Below are 26,653 nucleotides of genomic sequence, written 5' to 3'. Positions count from 1 at the left end.
CACCATCACATCAAGTACGTCACGATTGTTCACAAGTAATTGCGTAAACGAGATGTATATACAATGTGTCGATGCACAAACATCATGGGACACAAATTCACGTTCTCAAGTCTCATCATGCGCCGACTCTGTACATTCAATGTGGGCATAGATGACACACGATATGATACAATGGATAGTGCATTATGCATACCGATATATTCTCAGTCAAATATGCGAACCATACACAACCATATACCCTGATTTTCGCTGAATATCCACAACACCAACAAATCTGTACATTTCTTTTCCCTTGACCTCGATGATAGAGTTGTCATCCCAATGTACCAATCGAGTGTATGGTTCATCAGGTGTAAAATCCAAATCAAATGTCACCAAGGTATCGTTTTTCATTTTCAATATTTCCACCGCTGCATCTTGTCTGTGTCGTAAAACCACGGTGTGGGGCCAGAGGAATCTATGGAACGTTACGCGTAGTCCCATAATTACTCGTGGATATAGTCAGGTAACGACAACGTTTTCTCAGTGGTCTGCGTGGGTACACCGTTTCAATACGCAGCTGGATCAATTAGACGAAAAGTTTCCAACCGCGGTTTATGTTGACCTGTAGAATTACGAGACAGCACCCTCTTGTGGAGTGATTACCACGAAATCAGTCTTCGACCCGCAGAGATTCACCTTGGATTACATTATCAAATCGTAATCGAACTCGAGATTCACACACACACACACAGAGTCCATGTTTACGATTTCAATGCGGAGTCACTGCTCACGATGTTTAGCTGGAGTCGTTGTGTGGGAGTAGCGACATCTAACATATTCATCGCGTGAAAGATTGATAACGATGGTGATCGCCAAATACATTATGTCGGGTGAAACACTGCGGTCTCGGCGAAAAAGTTCACAGGTTATGACCAACAATGCGCAGGGATTGAGCGAGTTACGCAACACGATTATGTCGAGTCTTGATCACGATGCAAGTCTACCTGAGAATCCGAACAATCTTGCAAAATCAAGGTGTGAACCCGTGAAAGGGTTGTACTCGTGTGAGATTCATTTTTCACAAGTTGGGTGGAGGTGGTTCATACTAGGATCGTGTTACGTCCAAATATGACTGCTTGTCTGTCCCCAAGTCATCTATGCCCACATTGAATGTACAGAGTCGGCGCATGATGAGACTTGAGAACGTGAATTTGTGTCCCATGATGTTTGTGCATCGACACATTGTATATACATCTCGTTTACGCAATTACTTGTGAACAATCGTGACGTACTTGATGTGATGGTGTATGCATAGGTATTTTTCATGGAGACAAAACACGGTCTGTAACATGTTTACTTGAATATCGGTCGTTGGGTCATGAGTGAATATCCGGATCCGGCCCCCCACACTTTCTCATATTGGTGATCCGGTTTCAGCTGACTGGAGCGACATGTATTGACCAGTAAAGACACAATATAGTAAACAGACCCGAGGAAACTCACAAGTAACCCGATGTTGTCAGCGCGATGGGGAACATAAATTCATCCGTTTTCCGAACACCATTATCCGTGTATCAACCAGTTACCAAAGTCGAGGAGGTGTTTTATTCAGACATTTTGACTCTGGAAAATCCAAAGCACAAACCCGGACATATCGGAAACGCCTTTATTCACCAATTCCGAAAACATACATGTCGATGTACAACAGCACATTGTTATTGTATGTGAGTAACCAATGATTTTGATGGGATGCATCAGAGCAAGTGAATATTTGATTAGACAAATGTATAGGAGTCGTTGTTGGTGTATATTTTGTCGCTGTCTGTTGTAACAATATACAAAAAATATCAAATTGACCGGTGTGGTTGTCAGTTTCAAAACGAAAAGGGTATTGTTACCCAGGGAAAAGACAGATTTCCAAGTGAAAACGGTATTGGTACTCAGGTAAACGACAGATTTCCAAGTGAAAATGTATTGTTACAATGGGTAAACGCCAGATCTCCAAAGAAAAATGATATTTTACTCAGGTAAACGACGACCCGCCGAGTGAAATGGTTTGTTGCTCAGGGAAAAAATATATTTCCAAGTGAAAATGGTCTGTTGCTCAAGGAAAAAATATATTTCCAAGTAAAAATGGTCTGTTGCTCAAGGAAAAAATATATTTCCAAGCGAAAAAGGTTTGTTAACCAGAGAAAAAATATATTTCCAAGTGAAAAAGGTTTGTTACCCAGAGAAAAAATAGATTTCCAAGTGAAAAAGGTTTGTTAACCAGAGAAAAAATATATTCCCAAGTGAAAAAGGTTTGTTACTCAGAGAAAAAATATATTTCCAAGTGAAAAAGGTTTATTACCAAGAGAAAAAATATATTTCCAAGTGAAAAAGGTTTGTTACTCAGAGAAAAAATATATTTCCAAGTGAAAAAGGTTTATTACCAAGAGAAAAAATATATTTCCAAGTGAAAAAGGTTTGTTACCAAGAGAAAAAATATATTTCCAAATGAAAAAGGTTTGTTATCCAGGGCAAAAATAGATTTCCAAGTGAAAAGGGGTTTGTTATTCAGGCCAAAAATAGATTTCCAAGTGAAAAGGGGATTGTTACACTGGGTAAACGATAAATCTCCAAAGGACAATGGTATTTTAGTTAGGTAACGGTGGACCTCCAAGTGAAAATGATAATTTTACACAGGTAAACGTCAGTTGTCCAAACCAGAATGATATTTTTACTTGGGTAGGTATCTTGTGTTCAACGCCGGTAGTGTGATTGGTCTTGTTAAACGTAGTTACCGAGTTGTACAATTATGAAGGGGTGGAAAATGAAATTGCTATTATGATCGTCAGAAGATTGTTGTATGTAGATTTGACAGTAACCCTATCATTCGCATATGACAAACACAATCATGGCCATTAACTAACTTGCTCGGTCTAGATCAATGCAAAAGAGATGATTCGTTTTTTGAAACCGTGGCGAAGACCACATGTAAATCGATGTGATAGACTTCTATCTCCTTACAGTCAGTCGTGTCGTGTCCATTTTAATACGGGCCCCACAGGTATGACATGCACACACTAACGCCGTGAACAGAAATCGATGATTTTGATTAATAAAAATATTTCTTGACTACATCGGAATGTCTATGTTGTAGAAAGTAAATACTTTTATGGTGTTGTGTGTTTAATGAAAGCGATTGGTTACAAGTATGTGTTGGAGAAAGAAAATTTATTTTTCTGTATGTGACGAAATGAAAATAGATTCGTGGTTTTAATTGGATTGCGCTGTTTAATGTACGTTTCAACAGGTAGACTTGACACTGAACAACAATTCGACCCGCAAAGCATATTCGTTGTATGATTTGTCACTGGTGTGTAAAGGGTTAGGAATATTTTGAATGATAATATCTACTAGCTGTTTTGTTGTGAGGGCGATCATGTGATGACTCAGCACTTTTCGTTAGCAAAGTAGATTGATCTATGTGAAAGATGTAAGGACCGTGGCTAGAAACATATGTACTTTCTTGTTGGAGTAGCTGATTTACTGCTATGGTATTGACATAACCCTCTGGAAGTGAGTATGCTTTTCTTTCACGAAAGTTTACGTGGGTCCGTTGTAATAAATTTGTGTTAACTAAACTCGGATGGATACCACAATTGCGCTGGACTTACACATGGTATTCGCATACTGTACACATACAAACTTTTGTGTAAACAACTCTGATGTTTCTGTTCGTACTAGTTCTGTGTTGAACTATTTGATTATTAAGATACATGAACACCCATTCAGACAATAAAGTTCTTGTGATATCGAAACAGTTTGAAAGCACCACCAATCATTGCGTATGTTCGTAGCATGAGCGAATATTTTCATGTGTCATGAATATCTTTCGTGTACACTTAGTATGAAATGAGATGTGTGGAACAATAATTAGTGTCGTACAAACTGTTGTGTTTGATTGCCTACTTTTTATCAATGTCTTTGTGATGTTAAAAGACGGCTGAGTTTTCATTTACATTAAGCGGAGAAACTCAAGTAATAAATTTTACTCGTTTGAAAATATCGATCAATGGAGTAACAGTACCAATATGAGTGGTATATTATTTTTTTTTCGCGATATGCAACCAATCTTCTAAGCGTAACTTGTCAAAAATTTATCGTGTCGTAGTCGGTTATTACGAATTCGAAAGAAATGTACTTCGATTATCACGATGGTGGAAATTAAGATCAATGCAGTATTTCGGAGATGGGTGTGTATCGTTTGGTATGTTCGCCAATCACTAAATGTCGGTTAGTTAAACGATACATTTACAAGTTTACCGAAATCTTGATTTACAAATAACAGCTTGATGATGTAAAGCTCAACCACTCAAATGTGTTTATTACAAAGTATTTGACACAAACAAAATATCGAATGAAGACTTCGGTTTCATTACCAAGCTAGTGAAAATTGTTTTCTATTGGATGGATATGATTTACCTTTAGAAAAACGATATAGACCGATTAAGCGACGCTGTTTCATATCCGTCGAGTGAGTAAAATTTCTTTGGAGTTCGGTTTAGTGAGATAATTGTTAGGGATTCAATCACATACAAGTAACGTCTTTTAGCGACAGAGTATTGTGATGACATTTACTCTAGCGAATGACAACGGAAAAATTTTCGATTGCATTGTCGGTGTATGTGTTAGACAAATAATTCTAGTACACCTAACTATAGGATACATTTGGCAAACATCGTACAAATTGTTTCGTTGTGATGGTAACGACTTTCAGCGGTTTGGTTTCATGTCGGGGAATTATTATTTGGGGGTTCAAAAACAATCAATACTACAAATGAACAACAATGCAAAACACGTTAAGTGAATTACAGTGTAGCAAGTACTTCATTGATATTACGATTGTTGTGTACCAGACATTTCTAACTGAATTGAATGCATCTAGCAAACATATTCCAATTTGTTTTTTGTAATGATCAAAGTGTGTGAAATGGCGCGAACGGATTAATCATTAATCAAGCGGCGATATGTCAATTCACCTAGTGTGATATCTTGACACCGGGAAATGTGCGAAAGTGTTTCAATTCCCACCGCAGATTACGACGATAAAGTATTGTACCGGTTATTGTTCAACAAAGAAAATTGTTGTTTCATCTTTAGTCTTGGTTACTGGAGACAATTACATTTGTAAATTATTTCCTGATTTCCACAATACGCTGCGTGGTTTTTACGGACACGGCTTAATCTTCCCAATCAAAACATTTCAGATATGTTAATCTAGTTTTACAAATCGATATGTTAATAACAATGTTTCTGAAAAGTTTGTTGGTATCGTAATAACCTTCAACACAGCCTGGTCTAATAATGTCATAATTTAATAATCAAGTCATGATCGACTATTACAAAATCTCATATGTCAAAATCAATGTGTCAATTCGTGAAAATTTTCAATATAACACCTGCGTTCGATTGTAAGAATTCTCAACTACGTTGGTCAGACATTCAAATCTCGTATACTCAAATGTAATGTGTTAATCTCAAGTCGCGCGCCAAGTAGTAATTACTTCATCTTACAGTTGAATAAAAAATATGGGATATGGATACAACTGAGTTGGTATGTTTGTGGGTTGTAGTGATTACTCGCGTAGTCTTGTCTACTTTTCATACGGACACTTTTTGTTTTGGTTTGGTGAGTTACTACAAACGGATTGACTTACCAAGGTTTTTGTATTTTACTCGTTTGTGCATGGCGAGATGTTAAAATGTTGAGTTGTCATAGTGATAGTATTTCTGAAACTCTATTTTACAAACGGAAACGGAGTCGTGAATAGAGTTGTCAGTTTCAAGGATTGTTTCAAAGTATAATCTTGATATGTGACTGGGTGAAAGTTGGTAGTCATGTTTGTCAAACCTATTTCAATTCACGCAATGTCAAAGTCCAAATATTTCATCCTGGATTATTTGGATTTACCTTTAGTACATCCCGCGAATGGATTTAAAGTTGGCAAATTACCAAAATGATTGAATATTATCGGGTTAGAGATAGTTGGTATTGATTCTATAAGTGTTAAAACAGCGGCGTGGAATGTGTGAATGATCCGATGCGGGTGAATGTTGGCGTCAGTAATATTCAGGTTACGTTCGATTCAACAGATCGCGTTAATAGGATTTGTCAAATGATTTGAGTCGGGTCGAATCAATACATTCAAATACGATTCAACTTGATTTGTGTAGTGAGTTACATTTCAAGTTGACAAATTGACACATTGATTGAATATTCTCGTGATTTGTATCACGCAACTAAAGTCAACCGCGTTCCGAAGTGTCAAAACATATAGCGACCACCAGAAAGTGTCAAATTGTTGGTTTTCGAATCACCGACTGCGACGGTTCTGTGACAAACTAATTACCGAAATATTACCTTGTGAGCGATCGGTATGTCTTTAACACCAAGTCACTAAAATGGTTATGCCAGGGCCATTATCTTGTTAGCGATCGCGGGATTTGCAATCTATTTTACACTTTTTGAGGTGTTAATTTACGAGTGCGGTTATTTGTTGGCCGCTTTTCGTGTCGCTGCTGAATACTGAATACTCCTGCATGTAATAGTACTGACTGGATTAGTGTAATAATCGATACGATAGTGTGCGCTCGAAATCCTCACAACAGGACGCGTTTCCAAAACGGATGTATTTAGTGGGTCACAAATATCAAAACGCGGTCGCGAACATCTGTTTTCCAAAGTCACACATTGCACTGCGGTTTAGTGAATTTCCTGTTTAGCGATACTCGTGACTATTTACTTGATACATATTCAACACCGTGTGAGAGATTCCTATATCCGAAAGTACGATATGCCGTCGCACCCATAAGAAACAATGGCACATCACCAGAGATCCCGTAAGAATACATGACAGACACATTATCATCGTTAGCATGTCACCGCGCGTGTACCTAAAAACATTAGCATGCCACCTCCCGGTTTTCACGTTAGCACGCCGCCTATACCCGAAAGTACGAATCCTTACGAGTGAAATCAGTTCTGCGACAAACTGATTACTAAAATTTCACCGCGTGAGCGAGCCAACACGAGTTTCCAATACGACATGCGAGAGATACCTATACTTGAAAGTACGACGTGCGAGCGCACCCATAAGAACACATGGCGAATCACCACCGCAGCCTATACCTGTAACGTTATCATGTCACCCGAGTCATTATCTTGTCAGCGATCGCTGGGGTTTTGCAAACTATTTCACACATTTTTGAAGTGTTAGTTTGTGAACGCGGTTATTGTTGATATTCGAATCACCGTCTACGCCTGCTCTGCGGTAAACTAATTACCAAAATATTACCTTGGAAGTGATTCCTAGATTTAGCAAACTATTTCGCGCTGAATGGAATAGTGTAATAATCGATAGTAGCGGCTGGACGAGAAACAATTCCGCACGCAGGTCTTTCGAAATATAGGTCGCACTGCTTAATCCTCACAACAAGCCACGTTTCCGTCTGCGTGGTTATTGTTGGTGACTATTCAACACCGCGCGAGAGACGCCTGAAAGTACGAATCACGACCGCACCCATAAGAACACATGGCGAATCACGACAGATCCCGTAAGAATACATGACAGACACATTTATCGTCGTTAGCATGTCACCGCACGTATACCTAAAAACATTAGCATGTCACCACGAGTTTCACGTTAGCATGTCGCCGCACGTATACCCGGAAGTACGAATCACGACCACGAGTTTTCAATACGAGTCACCGCCGCAGCCTATACCCAAAAGGTAACCATGCGACCCCCGCCATAAGACACAATGGCACCGTGCGACCCCCGCCATAAGAGATAAGGGTCACCGTGCCACCCCCGGTTTCTCGGCACCGTGCCACCCCGCCCATAAGAACCAATGGCGATTCGCGAGCGATCTACTATACTACTCAAGTGGCATGCGAGTCAGTTGCTTATGCGGTCCAGGTGGATAAATACATGCCGACAACGTACTGAACTACGCTAACGTGAGTTCCGGGGAGAGTAGGCTATAATCGTTTCTTGGTTATGGAACGGAAACTCTGCCCGTAGCTCTAATCAGTTCAGTTTATTAAGAATTTCCATCATGTCAAAACACCACAAGACTGCGATACAATGAAGATATTATTGAAGAGTATATTCATATTGGAATGAACCCGGATATTTTCGGCTGACACTCGTCAGGGGTAATCGTTAGCATGTTCGTACCAATTCTTTACTAGTTGCTGACGATTACACCCGACAAGTGTCAGCCGAAAATATTCGGGTTTATTTCAATATGAATATACTATTCAATTGTATATTGTAGTTCTGTACCTCCAAGAATCTCTTTAAATGAAGGAGGAGATAGCGTAGTGGTGACGATAAGTTTAAAAGACCGCAACTGCATCCGCAACTGGTCGCTCGGCATACTCCTATCTGATTGTTCATTACATCGCATTGTGTCTTATCGCACTGTGCATTGTGTGTGTCTTGTTCGGATGAAAATAGAATCTGACGGATATTGAATATTGAATATTAAGGTGTCGAAACAACTTGGAGTAGCCTTTGCGAAATCAGACACCCAACCGCGCCTAGGCGATGTAAAGAAGAGGCATGTACACTGAATGAAGAGTAAAAGAGGGAAAATACAAAAGGACATTCGACAAAATGAGGTGGTATGTGACGGAAGGCGAGAGCGATATGTCAGGTTGTTGTCGGGCAAATTTGAGGGCTGAAAGTCAAGATTTTCAACCACATATGGGTAAACACACATGGGTAACGGATAGTTCTCCGCATTAATCAATACCCAAGAAGTAGCTCAGGGTTCCAAAAGGGTTGGTGACCACTGCGTCTAACCATAGCAATTTACAGCGTAGCTACGTAGCGTAGCGTAACGTAGCGTAGCTACGTACTAGCGTAGCTACGTTGTAAATTGCTATGGTCTAACTCACCCCAACATTACATAGTCAAATACATACATACATACTGATACAGATGCGGTATATACGGTGACATCGCTGACATCGCCGATATCGTTGACATCGCCAATTTGTACCCACCCATGAGGTTCGCCACTAAGCACTTGCAAACATCAACATTACATTCAACACAAAACATTGAACGGACTGACATGACATGACTATTGACTAACCTGGAGGAGAAGGATGGCACATATATATATATATAGGTCTAGCTCTGTCTGCATTCAGACTAAGAGCACCATCACCGAGGTGATGGAAATATCCATCGAAAAAGGACACAGCAATAAAGATTTCAAATATAAATTAAATTTCGCGTGAAAGTGCTGCTTTCGAAAATGTCCTGATGTCGGTATCGTTCCGATTAAGGACATTGTTCATCAGCGTTGCAGACGGTCTTCCTTTCTTGGTTCTCCTTTCATCTTCAAAGGTTATCGACTTCACGACACTATCATTAGGTTTCCGAATTATGTGGGCAAGAAATTTAGCTTGTTGGTGATCAATAAAGGATGAGAGATCTTCAGTGCGACAGATTTTATGAAGACTTTTATTACTAATTTTGAAGGCGTGGCCGGTTCCCTTTCGAGTGTAGCCTCCATGTATCATTTTTCGCAAAAATTGTCTGTAGCAGACATCCAGGACGTTTCTTTGATTTTCTGAAAGGGACCATACGCTGCAGCCATATGTGAGTCGACTTCTCACAAAAGCATTTAAAATTTTTATTCTTGTACCAATCCAAATTCTGAAGTTTCGAAGCAGGTATTTATTGGATTGGAAAGCTGCATGAGCCGAGCTGATCCTGTTGTTGATTTCGGTTATTCCCACATTCGTTTCCTTATAGTGAACAATACATCCAAGGTATTTGAAAGTTTTTACGTTTTCAATATGATGATTATGCAGAGAGCAGATTGAAGTCGGGTAAGTCAGTTCTTCATTGTGGTTAAATATCATAGTTTTTGTTTTCGACTCATTAATTTGTAATCCGAAATCAGTAAGAACTTCTGATAGCAGTTTCAGGCCTTCCTGGAGAGAAGATTGGTCTTTGAAAAAGAATTCAAGATCGTCCGCATAGCCTGAGCCCATGTTGACAGCTGTTCCTTGGTAGTTTTTGTCCCTTTTATTTTCTCGTGCATAGTCCGGTGTGCGAAAATGATACTGGCTGAAAGCGATATCGGTTAGTTCCGCTCTGTGTAGGAAAACCCTCACGGCATAGTCCATGTAAAGATTGAAGAGGATAGGGGACTCGGGACCGCCCTGTCGAACTCCAGATTTTGTGGAAAAAGTTTGGTTAGGGTGGCTTTTCAGTTCGGTTGTTGTGGATCGATATAGAGAGGCAAGTAAGTTCACGATTTTGGTTCCCTTATCCTCACCGATTCGATTTCGTAGCGACTGAATTAGCCAGGTTCTGTTGACGTGGTCGAACGCAGAGGAGAGATCGACAGCGTATAGCAGTGAGTATAGCAGTGAGTCAGTTGCGTGTATCAATTGAATCAGGTATCTGCGTCCCTGAAAAATGCAATGGAAATGAGGTTGACGCTAGAACGGATCCACAGGATATATGGCAAGAGGCAGTGCTATACCACTGTGTTTATAAGACATTAAGACTGATGACCTAGACCTGACCGTGTTCTTTTCTTGCCAAGCAAAGAAAATGAGTTACAGATGAAGTCAGCATGAGTCCATGAGTTTCTAACTTATTAATTAGTATGGTAATTGGTACTGGTTTAGAACGTCAAATATTGTTTTTGTTACTGTGAGAGTGTGAGTGAAGTCATCGCACCTTTTATCCATTGAGCACTATGCACGCTTTAACATACCAATGCTGTAATGTTATTGCAGTATATGTCGGAGCATTCTCTTTTAGCCATGTAGACACTACTGGTAGGTATCGCTTGTTCCAATTCTGAAGAGGACAAGGCCGCGTTGTTTTTGCTCCAAGCATGAAATTGCGAAGACTTTTTGGTCAACGAAAAGCACCAATCCGATCACTATGGTTTTTTATGCTCATGGCTGCTATGGGATGGATTTGCATATCCGTGACTTACTTCATTTACACTGTACCGGGAACTGGTAAGTCTTAGCTGATCCTGCTATGGTAGTAATCTAGTATAGTGGTATGCATTCCACCATACAGTGTGTTCATATTCTAAGCTAAGCAAAGATTGTTGGCATCATGACGTAACTAAGCCTATAACATAAAAACTGACTTGATTGCCCATAAATTGTAATGAGTCTAGTCTACTGGTGATAATTAGAATAAATAAAGGCCTTATGTGCAGTCCTACTCCCGGAAGACCCGCACGACCATTCGCATTGCAGATTTCATGTCATTTATGGCGTTTTTTAGCTGTGCATGTCATTGTCCATTTGCCTGGCTGTCACAGCTGCTGAAGAGGACATTTATAGGTGTCATAGGAGAACACTTTCGATTTCCTGAAAAAGGACGACATGTGGTAACCCTAATGTAATACAAATTATACCTGAGCAAATAGGACAATAAAGACCGGGTCAACTCCACAAGCTGCCAGTGTACATTAAGGCTGTTCAAACATATAAATGTGTTTTTCTTTCAAGTTTTACTGGTCACTTGATAAAGTTGTGAAAAATGCAGCACACCAAATTTCAATTAGCAGAAGCAAGGTTATTGGAGTTATAAATTGTGGTTATGAAAAAATAGTAAATTTTGAGTACCATACCGGTAGTGTATTGTATAGAGTTAATAAATGAAAGAATTTCCGACTGTAAATAGGCTACCGTAAACTGGGGTAACTTTGGACACTAAGCATTAGAACATTTAGATGGAAAGGGGTTGCCGCTGGATGTCCAATTCTTTTTCACGAGGCAATAGTACCACTAGTAGTCTCAATAAAAGGTGGAATCATTTTACTACCAGATAAACTTGACCCAACATTGATAAATTAATGGCAGGGGGTCGATTTCATCAAAATCGATGGTTATTGAAATTCTCGCAACCAAACATAGACAGCATGCGAACGAGTCATAGGTTCGAAATTTGGCAGCAGATTACTCGAAGTAGTCTTAATCCAAGGCAAAAATCTCAGCAGGTTCACCGTGAGATCAATGATGTGATGTCCATAGTTGCCCCCTCAAATTTTATCAGAGCGGGGTAACTTTGAACAGTGGAAAATATGATATTTAGAGCTCTGGAATGTGGCTGCTTCATCTGTGTCAAAGTGTATCGTCAACTATATTTGTTATGGCCTGCCTGATGGCTTTTTAAAATGGAATGATTAGGCAAATAAATTTAGAGTTTGCCAAAATATGAAAAAATGGGTAGTCAATAAGCCGAGAGATGGTAAGCGGGTGGAAGCTACTTGAAAAACTTATCGCATGCTCTTAAAGACGCGCCCGCTCAATATGGCATAAATTACGACAAGATATATCCGACGTAGGAAAGGGAAAGTTCATATTTTAAAGAACTGTAAAATATTTGAAATCAGCAATAAATCACGGTAACAAGCTTAATGCTTACTGACGCCGCCAGTGGAATAACCTTATCACCATATATTAATTATAAGTCCCAATTGGGGAAGAAATTAGGGGAAATTGAGATAAGGGATGAATAAGGGGGCATTAGCCTTCATAAACGACTTGATTTCTTATTTTTTTTTAGGAGGGGATTAGGTAAAAATGATGTACTAGGCCAGACGTATACCATTTTGTTTCAATTTTTGCCACTGCTCTCATCAACTCTTACCAAATAAGCCTCATTTAAGAGGTTTCATGAACAATGGAGTATGAAGACATACAAAAAACTATATTATCCAAAGTCACCCCACATTACTTTAGACACGGATAAGTTAGAAAAATACGGTACTTATTTATGACCCTGAAGACTTTGGATTAGTTAATTGTAATCTTTACTCCATAACCCCGGAAAAACACAAAACTTGCCTCCCCTGCACTCTAGCATTTGTAAAGCGAAATTGTGAAAAAATGTCCAAAGTTACTCTGGTTTACGGTAGGCTACTATTTTTTCAAATCTAAAATTTACTACTCCGCTTTTACAGGTTTGAATCTCTCCAAATTTGTTATCCCTCAATTATTTGTTTAACCTAGCAATTTCATGGGGTAGCCTGTAAAATTTGAAATATATTTTTCGTATATACTAACTCGAAAATTTTCTCCTCTGGTTAGAATTTAGCCAAGCTTGGCGTACAGCATTTTTTAGCCCGACATCAGTCAGGGGTAATCGTCAGCAACTAGTAGAGAATTGGGGATGCGTGAACGTTGTATGAAAAGTTTCAGACTCGCAGGTGTAAAATGTCAACTTTGTTTGTTCATTACAAGAGACCAAAATATTTTACTGTCAAAAACTGGAATGAACCTTTTTTGTGTTGTTCATTTTATAGCATCATTCCTCCACAAAATAATGGTAGCCTATGATTAATTTCAAAGCGCCACATGCGATAAAATGAATAGGCTAGATAAGAAGGTGTCGAAACGACTTGGAGTAGTCTTTGAAACCAGACACCCACCCACCTGGGCCTAAGTGATGTAGACTAAATAAGAGGTATGTACACTGGATGGAAAGAAATGCAGGATAACATAAAACGACTTGTGATCAAAATGAATGACGCATGTGTCCATAGGCGAGGTTGATATGTCTGATCGAAGTCCGGTAATCTTACGGGCTGATTAGTATTCATCCAGTAGAAATTGATGGTATTTCAGCTTGAATGTGAGCATGCTCGACGACTGTCTAAGTGTCTAATGTAGGCTAATGTATAACACATCCCCTGACTCAAAAACAGACAAACGTACTGCTTTAGACAGATATAGAATTACACGCTGCAGTTTAAACCAATCACGCCTTGATATGGCATCTTTGAGGGAGATTGCTTCCAATCCAAACCATATTCAGAGACGGCATTGAATGTTGATGCAGTATACTTTGCAAGAATGGCCACATCATCAATTAGATAATATAAGTTCGAATTATTTCTGTACGTGTGTACCCATGAGTCCAGTGCTCTGCTCAATTCAAAGTATATTCAGATTACATATTCAGTGCCGATCAAGTCTTACTGTGTAACACCGACCACACTAATGTGATTGTAAAAGTTTTGATTATGATTATAATGCTGTAAACCCGTTAGTCTGTTGCTTTGGAATGACGAGTTGAAATCTTTGAATTGAGATTCACTTGCGCTGATGGCAGCATCCTGTCTACATCCTGTTTACTATTTCATTTGATGGAAGGCAATTCAACGGTGTTGTGTTTCTTTACAGCCAATTCCTATCTGTACCGCTTCATTTTAATGAAAACTGCGCTCTTCTCTTCTGTACGATCGGCTGGAGCTGACATTGTACGAATTGTGAGAAACTCGGATAGCTTGGATGACAGCTACAAAACTGGTAATATCTGCTGGTGTTTTGGCGACAATGCCGGAATTGTCAGCAGAAATCATTTTATTTTCAGATATCGGCAAAGCCGCTGAGACCACCACTTTTTTACCTCAAAATTTTACATTTTCGCCGAACGAAACTTGCCCTGAGAAATTTAAAGAAATGAGTAGGTTTCGTAGTGCGAACTGTGGAAAGTGATTGTTTTTTGCATGCACTTTTTCAGTACCTCAATGATTCGATACTGAATCGTGTATTAGACTTACAATGAAATGTCTGTCTTGTCCGTCCTAGTCTCGAGTCATATGACTTGGCTCGAGTCATGCACAATGACTCGTGTACGAGTCAAGTCGATGTAAAAATTGATATGAGTCGTGTGATTTTACGCATTTGAAAAACGACTCGAGTCAAGTCGAGTCACCAAAAATCGTGAGTCATGACTCGAGGCATTACAACCCTGATATAGTGATATGCATATGTGTCATTTCCATAGCTTTGTTCTAAATATTTTGTATGCTTTGTATTTTCAGCGGGCCCATTTTATGTCAATATGACGGAGATCCCTCTCGATGACATATACGCAAACTTCTCGCGCATAATTGACATGGGGGGAAGATGGCGGCCGAAAGATTGCATACCACCATTCAAGGTATTTTGTTCGAGCATTTTCGATTCTTACGGTGCGATGATTTCGCAGCTGGAAGGTGTCTTCATAATGTGTTGCGTTTTGCGAATAATTGAACAGGGACAATTAAAAATATGGTTATCATGAATTTTTCATGTCTTTTGCGTATACTTATTTAAAGTGCATTGGTTACAGTTGGTTCGCGCTTTTTGTACGTCTGGTGTGGATATTTTTTTGGTTTGTATTGTTCTTCTCTTAGATAACGGGCTTTTACTATTCCTAACTGCATACTTGGAAAACTAGAAAATTTTTGGCTTCTCCACGTTAGATTCTAATTAGAATTATAGCTGTACATTCTTTTTTTTGCAAATTAGACTACAATTAGAATTATAGCCACATGGGCTTTTCCGAATTAGATAACAATTAGAATTACTGAATTAGAGAAAACTTGAAATTTGAACCGAGTTCAGTTCATAGCAAATGGGAGTTTATTTTCAATTTTGAATTTATTGTGAAAAAATTCTGAAAAAAAATCTCAAATTTTACTGCCAATCCTGTGAAATTGTGGAGTTAGCATAGAATCATTTCACAAATTATATTAAAATTAGATTACCGGTATTTCGCTCGAATTAGTCTAATCAGACTTGAAATGTCTAGTTGTCCACGTCTGTTCACAAGACATCTGTAGTCGACAAGAGGTAGGTTACATGAGTTAGAGCACTCGACACAAAATGAAATTACCCCGAGTATTCTAAAAGTTTATCTAATCCCCACTCGGCGCGTTTCCATCGTAGGATTTTTGAACATGTGCAATTCAAGTGCGTATGTGTCAATGCTCGAGAGGTTACTTGAAATACGTTGAGACTCGAGTTAACAGTACGACAATGTTCCCTCTGATTCTTGACGAGTCTGCGCACACTCACCAACTCACTGCGCAGACCCTTTGACAAGAGTGAGACAAGAGCAGAGACCGTGTCAGCACTGCACATTAGCTTAGAGGGAACATTGCAATAGGGGTGTTCAAAAATGACTTTATTTTCTCAAATTGTACTTGCTACTTGATAAAATTGTTAGGTTACCTAATTTAAGCCTACACACCAAATTTGGTTCAATTCCAGCGAGTAGCCGCATTGCTACAGGAAAAGAAAGTTTCTATTTATTATATAAAAATAAATAAACAAAAATTTCAAAATTTTCTGTTCGCCCCATGAAAGTGTCAGGTTGTCTACAGAAACGATGTCCACCAAATTTGGTTCGATTCCAACCAAGCGGAGATATTGCCGTCGAAAAATTTGGATTTGAATAAAATAGTATTTACAGTGGCGGCGGGCACAACTATAATAAATAATTGAAGAATTGGTCGCCGTAAATGCGATTTGATTGATAATCCAAATTTTTCGACGGCAATAACTCCGCTTCCACTGGCCGGAATTGAACCAAATTTTGCGTGTAGGCTTAAATTAGGTAACCTAACAATTTTATCAAGTAGCCGGTACAATTTGAGAAACAAAGTCATTTTTGAACACCTCTAGTCTACAGTTGATCAGTAACGGAAATATTATAGTGAGTTTTAGCAACCGTATTTACTGTGTTGATTTTATGGAATTTGCCCTGTTTTGACAGGTTGCGTTTTTGATTCCGTTTCGAAAACGACACCACCATCTCCCGATCTTGCTTCGGCACCTACTGCCCATGTTGATGAAGCAGCATCTCGATTTCACCATTTTCCTGGTCGAGCAGGTTGGTCGTGTGATTCATCATGGTACCCGAAACAATGGTTTCGGCTCTGTTGTCGTTATGGTTTCGGTATAGAAAGCAGGGCTTGTCAAAATGATTAGAGTAATCGAATTTGAATCTAGTGTTAATTATAATGATTCAAGTTTAGTAGTTCGAGATTAGTCTTTTGAGTACTGGAATTATACATTCCTTGTCACTGAGAGGTAATATATTAACAAGAATTGTAGTTTCCATGCTGTTTACCGCTCCAGAAAGCTGTAAACCTCAATCGGTTGTATGGCGGCGTACGAAACAAGCAATACAAAGTTACGCACGTTAGGGGAAATCGCATTTCCTGGAAGCGGTGATTAACCCGCAGGCCGCAGTCACAAAATACAATGCACTAGGATGGTCGGATAATACCAACTAATCTTAAATGTGATGGAGAGCTTTAAATTTCCACACCATTCATAATTCTGACGTCATAACGAGTGATACCGAATTTTCATAGCGGCTGGTAGCATCAGATTTGAACCCAACATATTTAGATCTTGGTGTTGTATTTTCAATAGTAATATTCTGTGATATGACGGATATTATATTAGGTGAAATCACGCAGAACGTATTCCAGCGCACAAATTTCAATGAGGGGACTCTGGGTCTTCGCTCTTAGCATAACGTAGGGTGGATGTTTTTGGAAAGGAAAGGACGTAGTTTATTTTTGTCCTAGATGTTTTTGCGGCATATACACCGACTCATGATACACATACACACGATCTGCGAATATGCATACCATGAGTTCATGATGTGCATATGCCACTGGACAAGGAAGTGCAGATATAGCCTTTACAGCTTTCTAAGTCATGCACCACCCCTCCATGCTATCCCAGTAATGCATGAGCGCCAAGCAGGGAAGCCATGGATACCAGCGTTACTAATCAGGTCTTTGGTCTGACCCGGCCGGGAATCGAACCCACGACCTACCGATCAAGAAGCCGGACGCTTCACCATTACACATACTATTCTTCCATTTGCAAAGGTGAAACATGTCATCCGTCAGACTAGAAGCAAATGAAAATTGTGCAGGGTTTACATGATCAAGATTAACTGTGACTTCTACTCCTCTAATAATCCGACACGGGATTTGTCACGGATAGGGCGATTTTTTTTACCTAAAAACTTGATTTTGACAAAATTTTGCTCTCATGCATGTAAATTAAGTGTTTTCGCACATAATATTAGAGCAATCGTACTTATCTTCATCACTGCTTGGATCTGTCTGTCCCTACAAAGTAGTTTGATCTGATGAAACTTTTTGACTTGAAAACTGACAAATTTTTACTTGAAAAAAGCTTCATTTTAACGAAATCTGGGCGTATGAAGGATTCCAGTAGTTACGTCACGCATTACGGTAGAAATAATAAATATTTATTGTAGTACAACGAATGATACTTGAAGATACATTATCGGGTAGAAAGTGTCTGTCCTTATTAAATAGCTTGCCAAGAATGGAGAAAGAATGTTCAACAGCAGCAGTTGTTGGCTGGCAGTTGTGCGTGCACTGCTGGTGACGAACCGTGTTACGTCATTCTGACAAAGTTGTCCACATCACAATTTTTCATCATGCGCTTCTTGATATAAGAACCAATGCCCACACAGTCTTGCTTCAGTTAGGATATTGCTGTACGTTGAGAATAGCGTCATGTCAGCTTATTAGTTTCTTTTGGCATTTTATGATCCACCATGAGCAGACAATGGGCCGTCTACAACCGTAGGCCTATAAAGCGGGCTACAAGATGTCAAATGATCAACTCAGCGACAGTCCAAACGTGTGCGATACAAACGAAATGCAGGTTGCAAAAAAATTTCACAATTCTTTGACTTGAACGCTACAATTTTGACAGACTTTGACTTTTTTTGACATGTCAAATAATCGCCCTAGTCATGAACAAGTCTTTGGCATTAAGAATGAACCGTTGATTTCGTGTACAGTCGAATCATTGCTAATGCAGTAAGCCAGGCTTGAATAATTGACTTTGTCCGGGACCCTTGGGAATCCGCACTTTATAATCAAGGTCTGATTTGGCACAGATACTCTTTTGTGCACTGATAATTGATTTTGTTATCCTCCAATCATCGCCCTTGGGAGGAAGGAACGTTTCTAAACGCCTGTAGACTGTAATCCCATTATGTGCATGACTATATATTGCTATACAATTTCTCCAGGTAGCCTGACATTTGAGAATGCGGCACAGTGAAAGATGTGAGTTGAGCATGTGACTATAACTCCTAAACTAACCTGAAGATTAATCCTAGCTTCAGCCCTAACCTTAATCTAACCCTATATCAGTTGTCCTTAACCTCAGCATACATAAACCCAAGAGATTCACAGAGTCAGTCTCAAGGGTTTGCTGGAGGTCAAGAAACACACCTGACTCGTACAGCAGACATTGCTTTGATGTGCTGTAAATAGTCTTTTTGTTATGTGGGAATATCATGTTTTAATGGTTTTGTTCCTTGAACACTATTGCGGATGCTCAGTTCATTTTGTGCAACAGTGTTGTATGGCCGTGGTTATTAACCTTTTTGAGCTCGTACCAGTAAAACTTAAAAACATATCTGGCGGACCGTTGAGCCTTCAGTTGCAACACCAACTCCAGAATTCCTACATGAGTGTTGGAGGTTTATCTAGGCTCCTCCTCGGCATCTTATCTGTGTTTATGTGTCTTATAAAGGCCTAGAAGTGGGCTGTGCTACAAGTCCGCAGCTACAGAATAATAATTTAGTAAAATTGGCAAATGTATGCAGCTCAAATGTAGTATTGGAAACTTCATTTAATGCCGCCTTTTTCATATTATATATTGACACGTGGTTCTATAAAAGTTTCTCCAAGGCGAAGCTCGCGAGGCCACTGACTTGAGGGTGTCTTCATTTTGTACATTGAAGCTAATAGAAAGCTAATGAAACAAGCTAATGAAAAGCTAATGAAGCTAGTTAAACAAGCTAATGAAAAATGGAAGCTACTGAAACAAGCTAATGAAAAAAGGAAGCTAATGAAACAAGCTAATGTAAAGCTAATGAAGCTAATGAAACAAGCTAATGAAAAAAGGAAGCTAACGAAAAGCTAATGAAGCTAGTTAAACAAGCCAATGAAAAAAGGAAGCTACTGAAACAAGCTAATGAAAAGCTAATGAAACAAGCTATGAAAAAAGGAAGTTAATGAAAAGCTAATGAAGCTAGTTAAACAAGCTAATGAAAAATGGAAGCTACTGAAACAAGCTAATGAAAAAAGGAAGCTAATGAAACAAGCTAATGTAAAGCTAATGAAACAAGCTATGAAAAAAGGAAGTTAATGAAAAGCTAATGAAGCTAGTTAAACAAGCTAATGAAAAATGGAAGCTACTGAAACAAGCTAATGAAAAAAGGAAGCTAATGAAAAGCTAATGAAAAAAGGAAGCTAATGAAACAAGATAATGTAAAGCTAATGAAGCTAATGAAACAAGCTAATGAAAAAAGGAAGCTAATGAAAAGCTTATGAAGCTAGTTAAACCAACTAATGAAAAATGGAAGCTACTGAAACAAGCTAATGAAGCTAGTTAAACAAGCTAATGAAAAAAGGAAGCTAATGATAAGCTAATGAAGCTAATAAAACAAGCTAATGAAAAAAGGAAGCTAATGAAAAGCTTATGAAGGCAATGAAAAGCTAATGAAGCCAATGAAACCAGCTAATGTAAAAATGATTGTGATTGCTTGCTATCCTTTGAAAGAAATACGACTTTGCTATTTGCTATAGCCCAACTTTTAAAAAAAATTTTACCTGCTATTTAGTCGAATTATTAGTTTGGTTAAAAAACAACGCCGCACACCAAATTTTGCTTAATTCCAATTTGTAGAAGCAAACTCTACTCGATTTAATCAATTCGTGCAATAGCTCTATGACTTGGACTCAGACTCAAGTCTCGACACTATGACTCGGGCTGGACACATTGATCCTTGACTTGAGTTAAAACTTGATAAGTAAAATTGACTTTGGACAAGGAACCTTGCGACTTGGGTTCCCTGTCGCAATCATACTATAACTAGCGACATTATCGTTGCGGAAACTTTTGAAAATTTCTCGCAGTCAGGAGAGTACCCGTTCAATCGTGCTATGCTGTTCAACGTGGGTTTTACGGAAGCCATGAAGCGCGACAAATTTGATTGCTTCATCTTTCACGACATCGACCACATACCGGAAAATGACCGCACCTATTACGGATGCGTGGACATGCCGCGGCACTACGCCACTCAGCTCGATATACACATGTATCAGTAAGTTTTGCTGCACTTTGTTATGTGTTATATTGGGTTATATACTATGACTTCTTCGCTGCAGCTTGGAGTATGAGGATTTCTTTGGTGGGGTGAGCGGAGTGGGTACGTCTCAATTTCGCAAAGTGAACGGGTTCTCGAACCAGTTTTGGGGGTGGGGCGGTGAGGACGATGATTTTTACACCAGGTGCGAACGTTTTGTCTTCATTCTTGCAACTTGTGATCACGCTGGGGCGTGCAGATATTTCAAGACAGTGGATCTCAACCGGGGGTCCGCGAGACCTCTAAATTTGCGAAACGATTGATAAACTAATTTGTAATTTTCTGAATTAGGGAAATCGTGAGGCAGTTTCTCTTCATAGCTACTAAGACTCGCATCAACCGTCTGAGATGAAATATCCTAGTGTGCGAACTTATTTTAATTTACGAACCGCCAACGGCCGACTCATACAAACATATTGCTGCTCTGATTCTCAATTTTGGTGCCATATATGTTGCGATCATACGCGAAGGTATCTTTGGAAGCCTTACTCATTACTAGGGCAAGTTTTTGTTGCAGTTGAATCCGTGGAAAGTTGCATTTAATTTTTCACAAAAGTTGCACTAAAAGACCACATTTTGCTCGGTTGACTAAACAAAAAGGGTCAACTTTCCAGCTCAGCTCTCGAAATACACGTAAGAACTGCTGGGTTACGGTAGGCTATTGCAGTCGAATTCGCCCGCGAATTTCACCAAAATCAAAAATACTTTCATGAAAAATCAAAAAAGTTGCAAAATGTTGCAAAAAGTTGCATGGAAGAAAATGGACATAAGTTGCAAAAAGTTGCACTATAAGATTCCTTCAAACAGCTTAAAACAGCATTCTACATATCTTACGAGTATTTAGGAAGCTGTAAAAAAAATTGCAAAAGCTGCAAAAACTTGCCCTAATCATTACACAACCTATCCTTGTGGTCGTGGAAATGGATTTTCAACACACTGCAACACATTTCTCAAGAATTCGCTTTGAAATAATGAGAGTCCCATTTAGCTAAATTTGACGTAAAACTGAGGGGCCTGAGACTATCCAAAATGGGTCCGCAAAGGCAATAAGGTTCTAAAAGCCTCTTGGAGGTACAGAACTTCAATATGCAATTGAATAGCACACTCATACTGGCATGAACACATATATTTTCAGCTGACACTCGTCAGGGGTGATCGTCAGCGACTAGTAGAGAATTGGAAATGGCATGAAGTAGTAATCGACATGGAGTATTTTCATAGAATGTATAGTTAGTGTGGACAAGAAGTTGTTATAGATTCTTCAAACCTCAACTACTGTTATTACAGCGTATAATGAGTGGTGCTCTAAATGCCCTACTGCTGATCCTGAATGATGCAAATATTTCTCAATCTCTCTCTATATATATTTCTCTCTCTTTCCTTAAGGATTAAACAGGGCGGCTATAATGTATCAAGGCCGCCAGACGCATACGGCCGTTACCAGTCTATAACGAAGAATCACTTGCAAGAAGCTCAATTTCTGGGAAGGTTTGTTGTTACTCTATTCATTTCAAGGACTGCCATGTTAGGTAGGATGTGTAACTTGCTTGGTTATAAGGTTGTTCAAACTGCAAGAATCTCACTTCTACTGGTTGGAATTGAGCCAAAGGTGGTGTGCAGCCGTTTTTTTAATCAACCTAACAATTTTATCAAGTAGCCAGTGTAATCTGAAGAAAAAGTTTTTTTTAACAGCCCTACTGAGCACCTATAATTCTAATTCCACCATAATTCGGAAAAGCTGAAAATATTTAGTTGTAAAACTCCATTGAAACGCTTCAGATTCAGCCTGCTGAAACACTCTGCAGAACGCAACTTCATAGACGGCCTGAACAGCCTGCATTACAAAACTCCGATTATCACGTTAACAAGATTCTACACAAACATCACTGTGGACCTGCGGCCTATCAAGGATTTAACATCCGCTACGGAGCAGACGCTGAAATGAGCCTGTTGCATTTTGGAGTACATGGCAAAAATGTGATTTGAGATGAGCCTCAAGCCTTACTGCTGAGACTGCTAGGAAATTTTTACTTCCCTACTACTCTGCTATTGTAGGCAGGTATTGGTGATTGGTATATTACAGTGCACACTGTATCGTCTCCTACATTATGTTTTCACAGTTTAACTCCATAATTTACAGTCCACATAATATTACCACGCTAACAAAATAATTCTGCCCTCCCTAAAAATGATCAACAACTGTTAAAATGCTGATAATATGATAAAACTTGGGGAAACGGTTGTCCTTATCATCTCTCACAGTCACTATGCCACGAAATCTGGGTGGTAAAATTTACAAGGGGAACGGGATTGGGCTGTTTATCATCGAAATAAGTGTCAAGCAACTTTTCCGACATTCTAAAATACCAGATTTGAACGTTGAGCACGAAACTAAAAGATTTTCCGCCATTCTTTTTTGTTTTTAATATAATAGTGTCTGCGGCGTCAACCTTTGACTGTGACTCGTCAAATGTAAGATATAATACAGCAAGCTATTTTTTGCCACTTTGATTTGAACTTTGCAATTTCGGAATTTGCTGCACGCTAATGACAAATAAACCTTCGGTAAGGCGTATTCCTAAATTATTTCATTCTGTTATGGGTATTTTTTGTTGTCTGCTCCGAAATTAGTATTCAGCTGTCTTGGAAAACGTTGTTTTCAATTACACTTGGGTGGAACACTGCCATAAATCTTATTCTTCAACTGACTAGTTCCACCAACTTATTTTGCTTGATTAATGTCAACCTGTGTTCCAAGATTTCATTTTGATTTCTATAACTCTGATCAATTTCTTCACTGCACATCTTCATAACCATATTTAAGTGCATTTAGCTCTGCAGCCCATCAAAACGGACGAGTTTATTTAGAAGATGCCACACTTGTCCCGGTCATCATGTTTCCGACTTGGCCATCGTCTGGTACCTCCACTACTGAAAAACTTGCTTCTACGGGCTGGAATTACGTAAAATTTGTTTTGCGTCGTATTTGTAGACAGCTAAACAATTTCATGGGGTTGAAAGTAAAATTTGAACATTATCAATAATTTATTTATAATAAATTCAAAATTTTCGAATTCCCGTGCGTTCACATCTACCAGTTGAAGGCGAGCTAAATTTATTTTGCAGATTTTAGGCAACCCAAAAATTATATTTGTGAATCCCAGCAAACTGGAAAAAAGCTACTTTTGAACAACCCTCGTATATTGTACATGTACAAATTTTTAAATTTCTCCAAGCTGCATTGACACTATATATACACGTGAATAGTATAATATACACATAGTTCCTTATTACGTTCACGTTCCTCCATAAGTCGAAGATTGCCACTAGAGAAGTTATACCATGCCATTTGGTACTTCTTTAAATCAAAATAAAACTGCGTGTTGTGAACCTTATTTAGTCGCTCTATGGACGTGAGGTTGGCTTGACTTATCAAGTCAACTCTTCTTGTAGAGAGTGACTCATGATTTTATTTCGGATAACGCAGTGCTGAGTTTGTGTGTGATGCTTTTTTTCGATGCTGATAACCGAATTATGATGTGCTGCATGTGATTTACCTGTGTGACAAACGTACTTTCTCAACGCTCAAGTGACGCATCCTGGAACATTTCTGCTCATTCGCTAGCTCATTGTAACTGCTAATAAATTTTCATAGCTATTATAAGCCATGTTCTGCTCTGTATACAAAGTTATCAGATGTTTCAACGTCTTCTGGTGTAATTTTACATTCATTTTTGTGCTGTATTTGATGTTTTTCCATCTTTATTGCAGAACAAAGTAATCGAAGTTCATTATTGAGTAATTGGCATGGTTGTAACCAAGTCACAAGGCTCCGGGTCACAAGTCAATCTCACTTTTACAGTTTTGACTCGACTCAAGTCCGAGTCCACGTCCAGTCCAAGTCATTGTTTTGACTGTTCAGTTGAAGTCTTCTTATACCCACTTTTTATAACTCTGTTTGATGATAACGAATGGTTCGCATTCATAATATACTTATTCTCACTTTTAACAGTTTGTGGTCGCATTTTCAAGTACTAGTACTAACAGACGAAATCCTAATAATGTGGTAACATTACTATTACAACCCTGGTAATTGAACCCGTTGTTTTGATCCTACATATCAGCCTTCCTGGAATTACACTCCAGAAATGTGTTTTGAGCAATACCCATTTCAAATGACATTTCCTAAATGTTATAACTTGCTCAATGCGTACTCATTTTCAGCTGTGTTTTTTAATTAAACTTCTACTGTAGTACTAGTTATTTTCTGGTGTTGTTCTTGCAATTCTTAACCTATCTTGCCCTTGATACTGTCTCGTGCTTGGCACTTCAAGCACTAACAACTTCATTAAAACTGTTGGTCAAAACTGTACACAATATCCTTTTCTAATTCTTGCCACTTTTTGTTCACAATATCCGGTTGTAATCGACACCGGTGTCAAATACTTCATTGCATTTGGTGCTTGTAAATTCGTTAATGCCATGGCAATATCACTGCATTTTCTTTGCGATAATGTTGGAATTTGATTTTAGTGCAATGTATGTCTGTCTGTTTGATTGTGCTATCATCGCTCGTCGTAATGATTTTAGTTATCTTCAGTAATTGCAATAGCATTTAAAAAATTCCGTGACGTCGTTCATTGCTCTGTTCGTTTCCATGCTACAGTTGTGATGGATATTTGTCTTCAATACGTACCGCAACTCTTCACATTACTTGGAGCACCGCCTATACTCGCATCGTGCATGATATCAGATTTTATCAATACCTTTCAATTGATGTCTGTCTTTTTTCGGAATTGGGTGAACCGGGGATCAATTTCTAGACAGTATTACAAAACACGTCGTGAACAACTGTTGAAAATAGTTTTTTTCTGCTATTTGCAGCTTAACATTCTGCTAGCAAGCGAATTACTGGGTGTAACTAACCTAGAATCTAGGGATTCAACAGTTTCTTGCTTCCGAGAAACGCAGTCAACGCTTTATTTCAATATAAGCCACGCTAGTATCAAATGGTTTCAGGCAGGGCTGTACCAGTTACGGGAGGAGCTCCGTGGAAGCCCAAAATGATTTTCTAAATCAACAAATGTAGATAATTTAGAAGATTTGTTCAACTTGTCACTGGAATTCGTGATTAGGTAACTAGGGATACTCAGAGGTGGTCAGTAACGAAGTACTTTTACTTGTTTGAAGTACTCACGCAATTTTCCGCTACTTGGGCACTGACTGAAGTAGATCTAATTTCCCGCTACTTCGTAATATTTTGTGATCTACTTACTTACTTTTCGCTATTTCAGTTTGTCAAATAGGGGTAGTTAAATCCTCCACTCAAAAAGACTGGGGACTTTCAGAGCTGTTTTCACGAATATCAACATTTTAAGTTGAGTAAAGCCCAGAATTTTCCTCGCGCATAGTATACCAATATGATTTCAAGAACGGGTAGCGAGTTGCATCGTTCCGTTCAATCTGCATTGTTGCACATGTGGAATATTTCATCACAGTAAATATGGCCCATCATAGCGTTTGCAACTACCGTTTTGCAATCTAGCATTTACCTATCATATCGTAGTCCAGCAGCCCATGGCGTGTCCTAAACTGGAAAAGTACACTCTGACATTTTCTAGCTAAACCCGTTT

The 26,653-nt window shown here is 38.9% G+C and overlaps 2 protein-coding genes across 2 annotated transcripts; one reads left to right on the top strand and one right to left on the bottom strand.

The window, feature by feature from the left end:
* Positions 1-9,157: 9,157 nt before the first annotated feature.
* Positions 9,158-10,398, bottom strand: LOC145456941 (uncharacterized). Its single transcript, XM_080335088.1, has one exon. The coding sequence runs from the start codon at positions 10,175-10,177 to the stop codon at positions 9,266-9,268; it is 912 nt and encodes a 303-aa protein (XP_080191214.1). The 5' UTR covers positions 10,178-10,398; the 3' UTR covers positions 9,158-9,265.
* Positions 10,399-10,429: 31 nt separating this feature from the next.
* Positions 10,430-25,797, top strand: LOC145456940 (beta-1,4-galactosyltransferase 5-like). Its single transcript, XM_080335087.1, has 9 exons — positions 10,430-11,029; positions 14,213-14,338; positions 14,403-14,495; positions 14,857-14,975; positions 16,575-16,691; positions 20,791-20,978; positions 21,043-21,165; positions 22,407-22,508; positions 22,800-25,797. Exons 1-9 carry the CDS (start codon positions 10,900-10,902, stop codon positions 22,963-22,965), a joined length of 1,164 nt encoding a protein of 387 aa, XP_080191213.1. The 5' UTR covers positions 10,430-10,899; the 3' UTR covers positions 22,966-25,797.
* Positions 25,798-26,653: the final 856 nt, after the last annotated feature.

The sequence above is a fragment of the Botryllus schlosseri genome, chromosome 15 (genome assembly GCF_051294905.1).
Source record: "Botryllus schlosseri isolate E-star chromosome 15, Bs_hap1, whole genome shotgun sequence".
NCBI classification, from domain to species: domain Eukaryota; kingdom Metazoa; phylum Chordata; class Ascidiacea; order Stolidobranchia; family Styelidae; genus Botryllus; species Botryllus schlosseri.
Note: the sequence above shows the minus strand (reverse complement) of the source record. Positions and strands in the feature narration are given on the sequence as shown.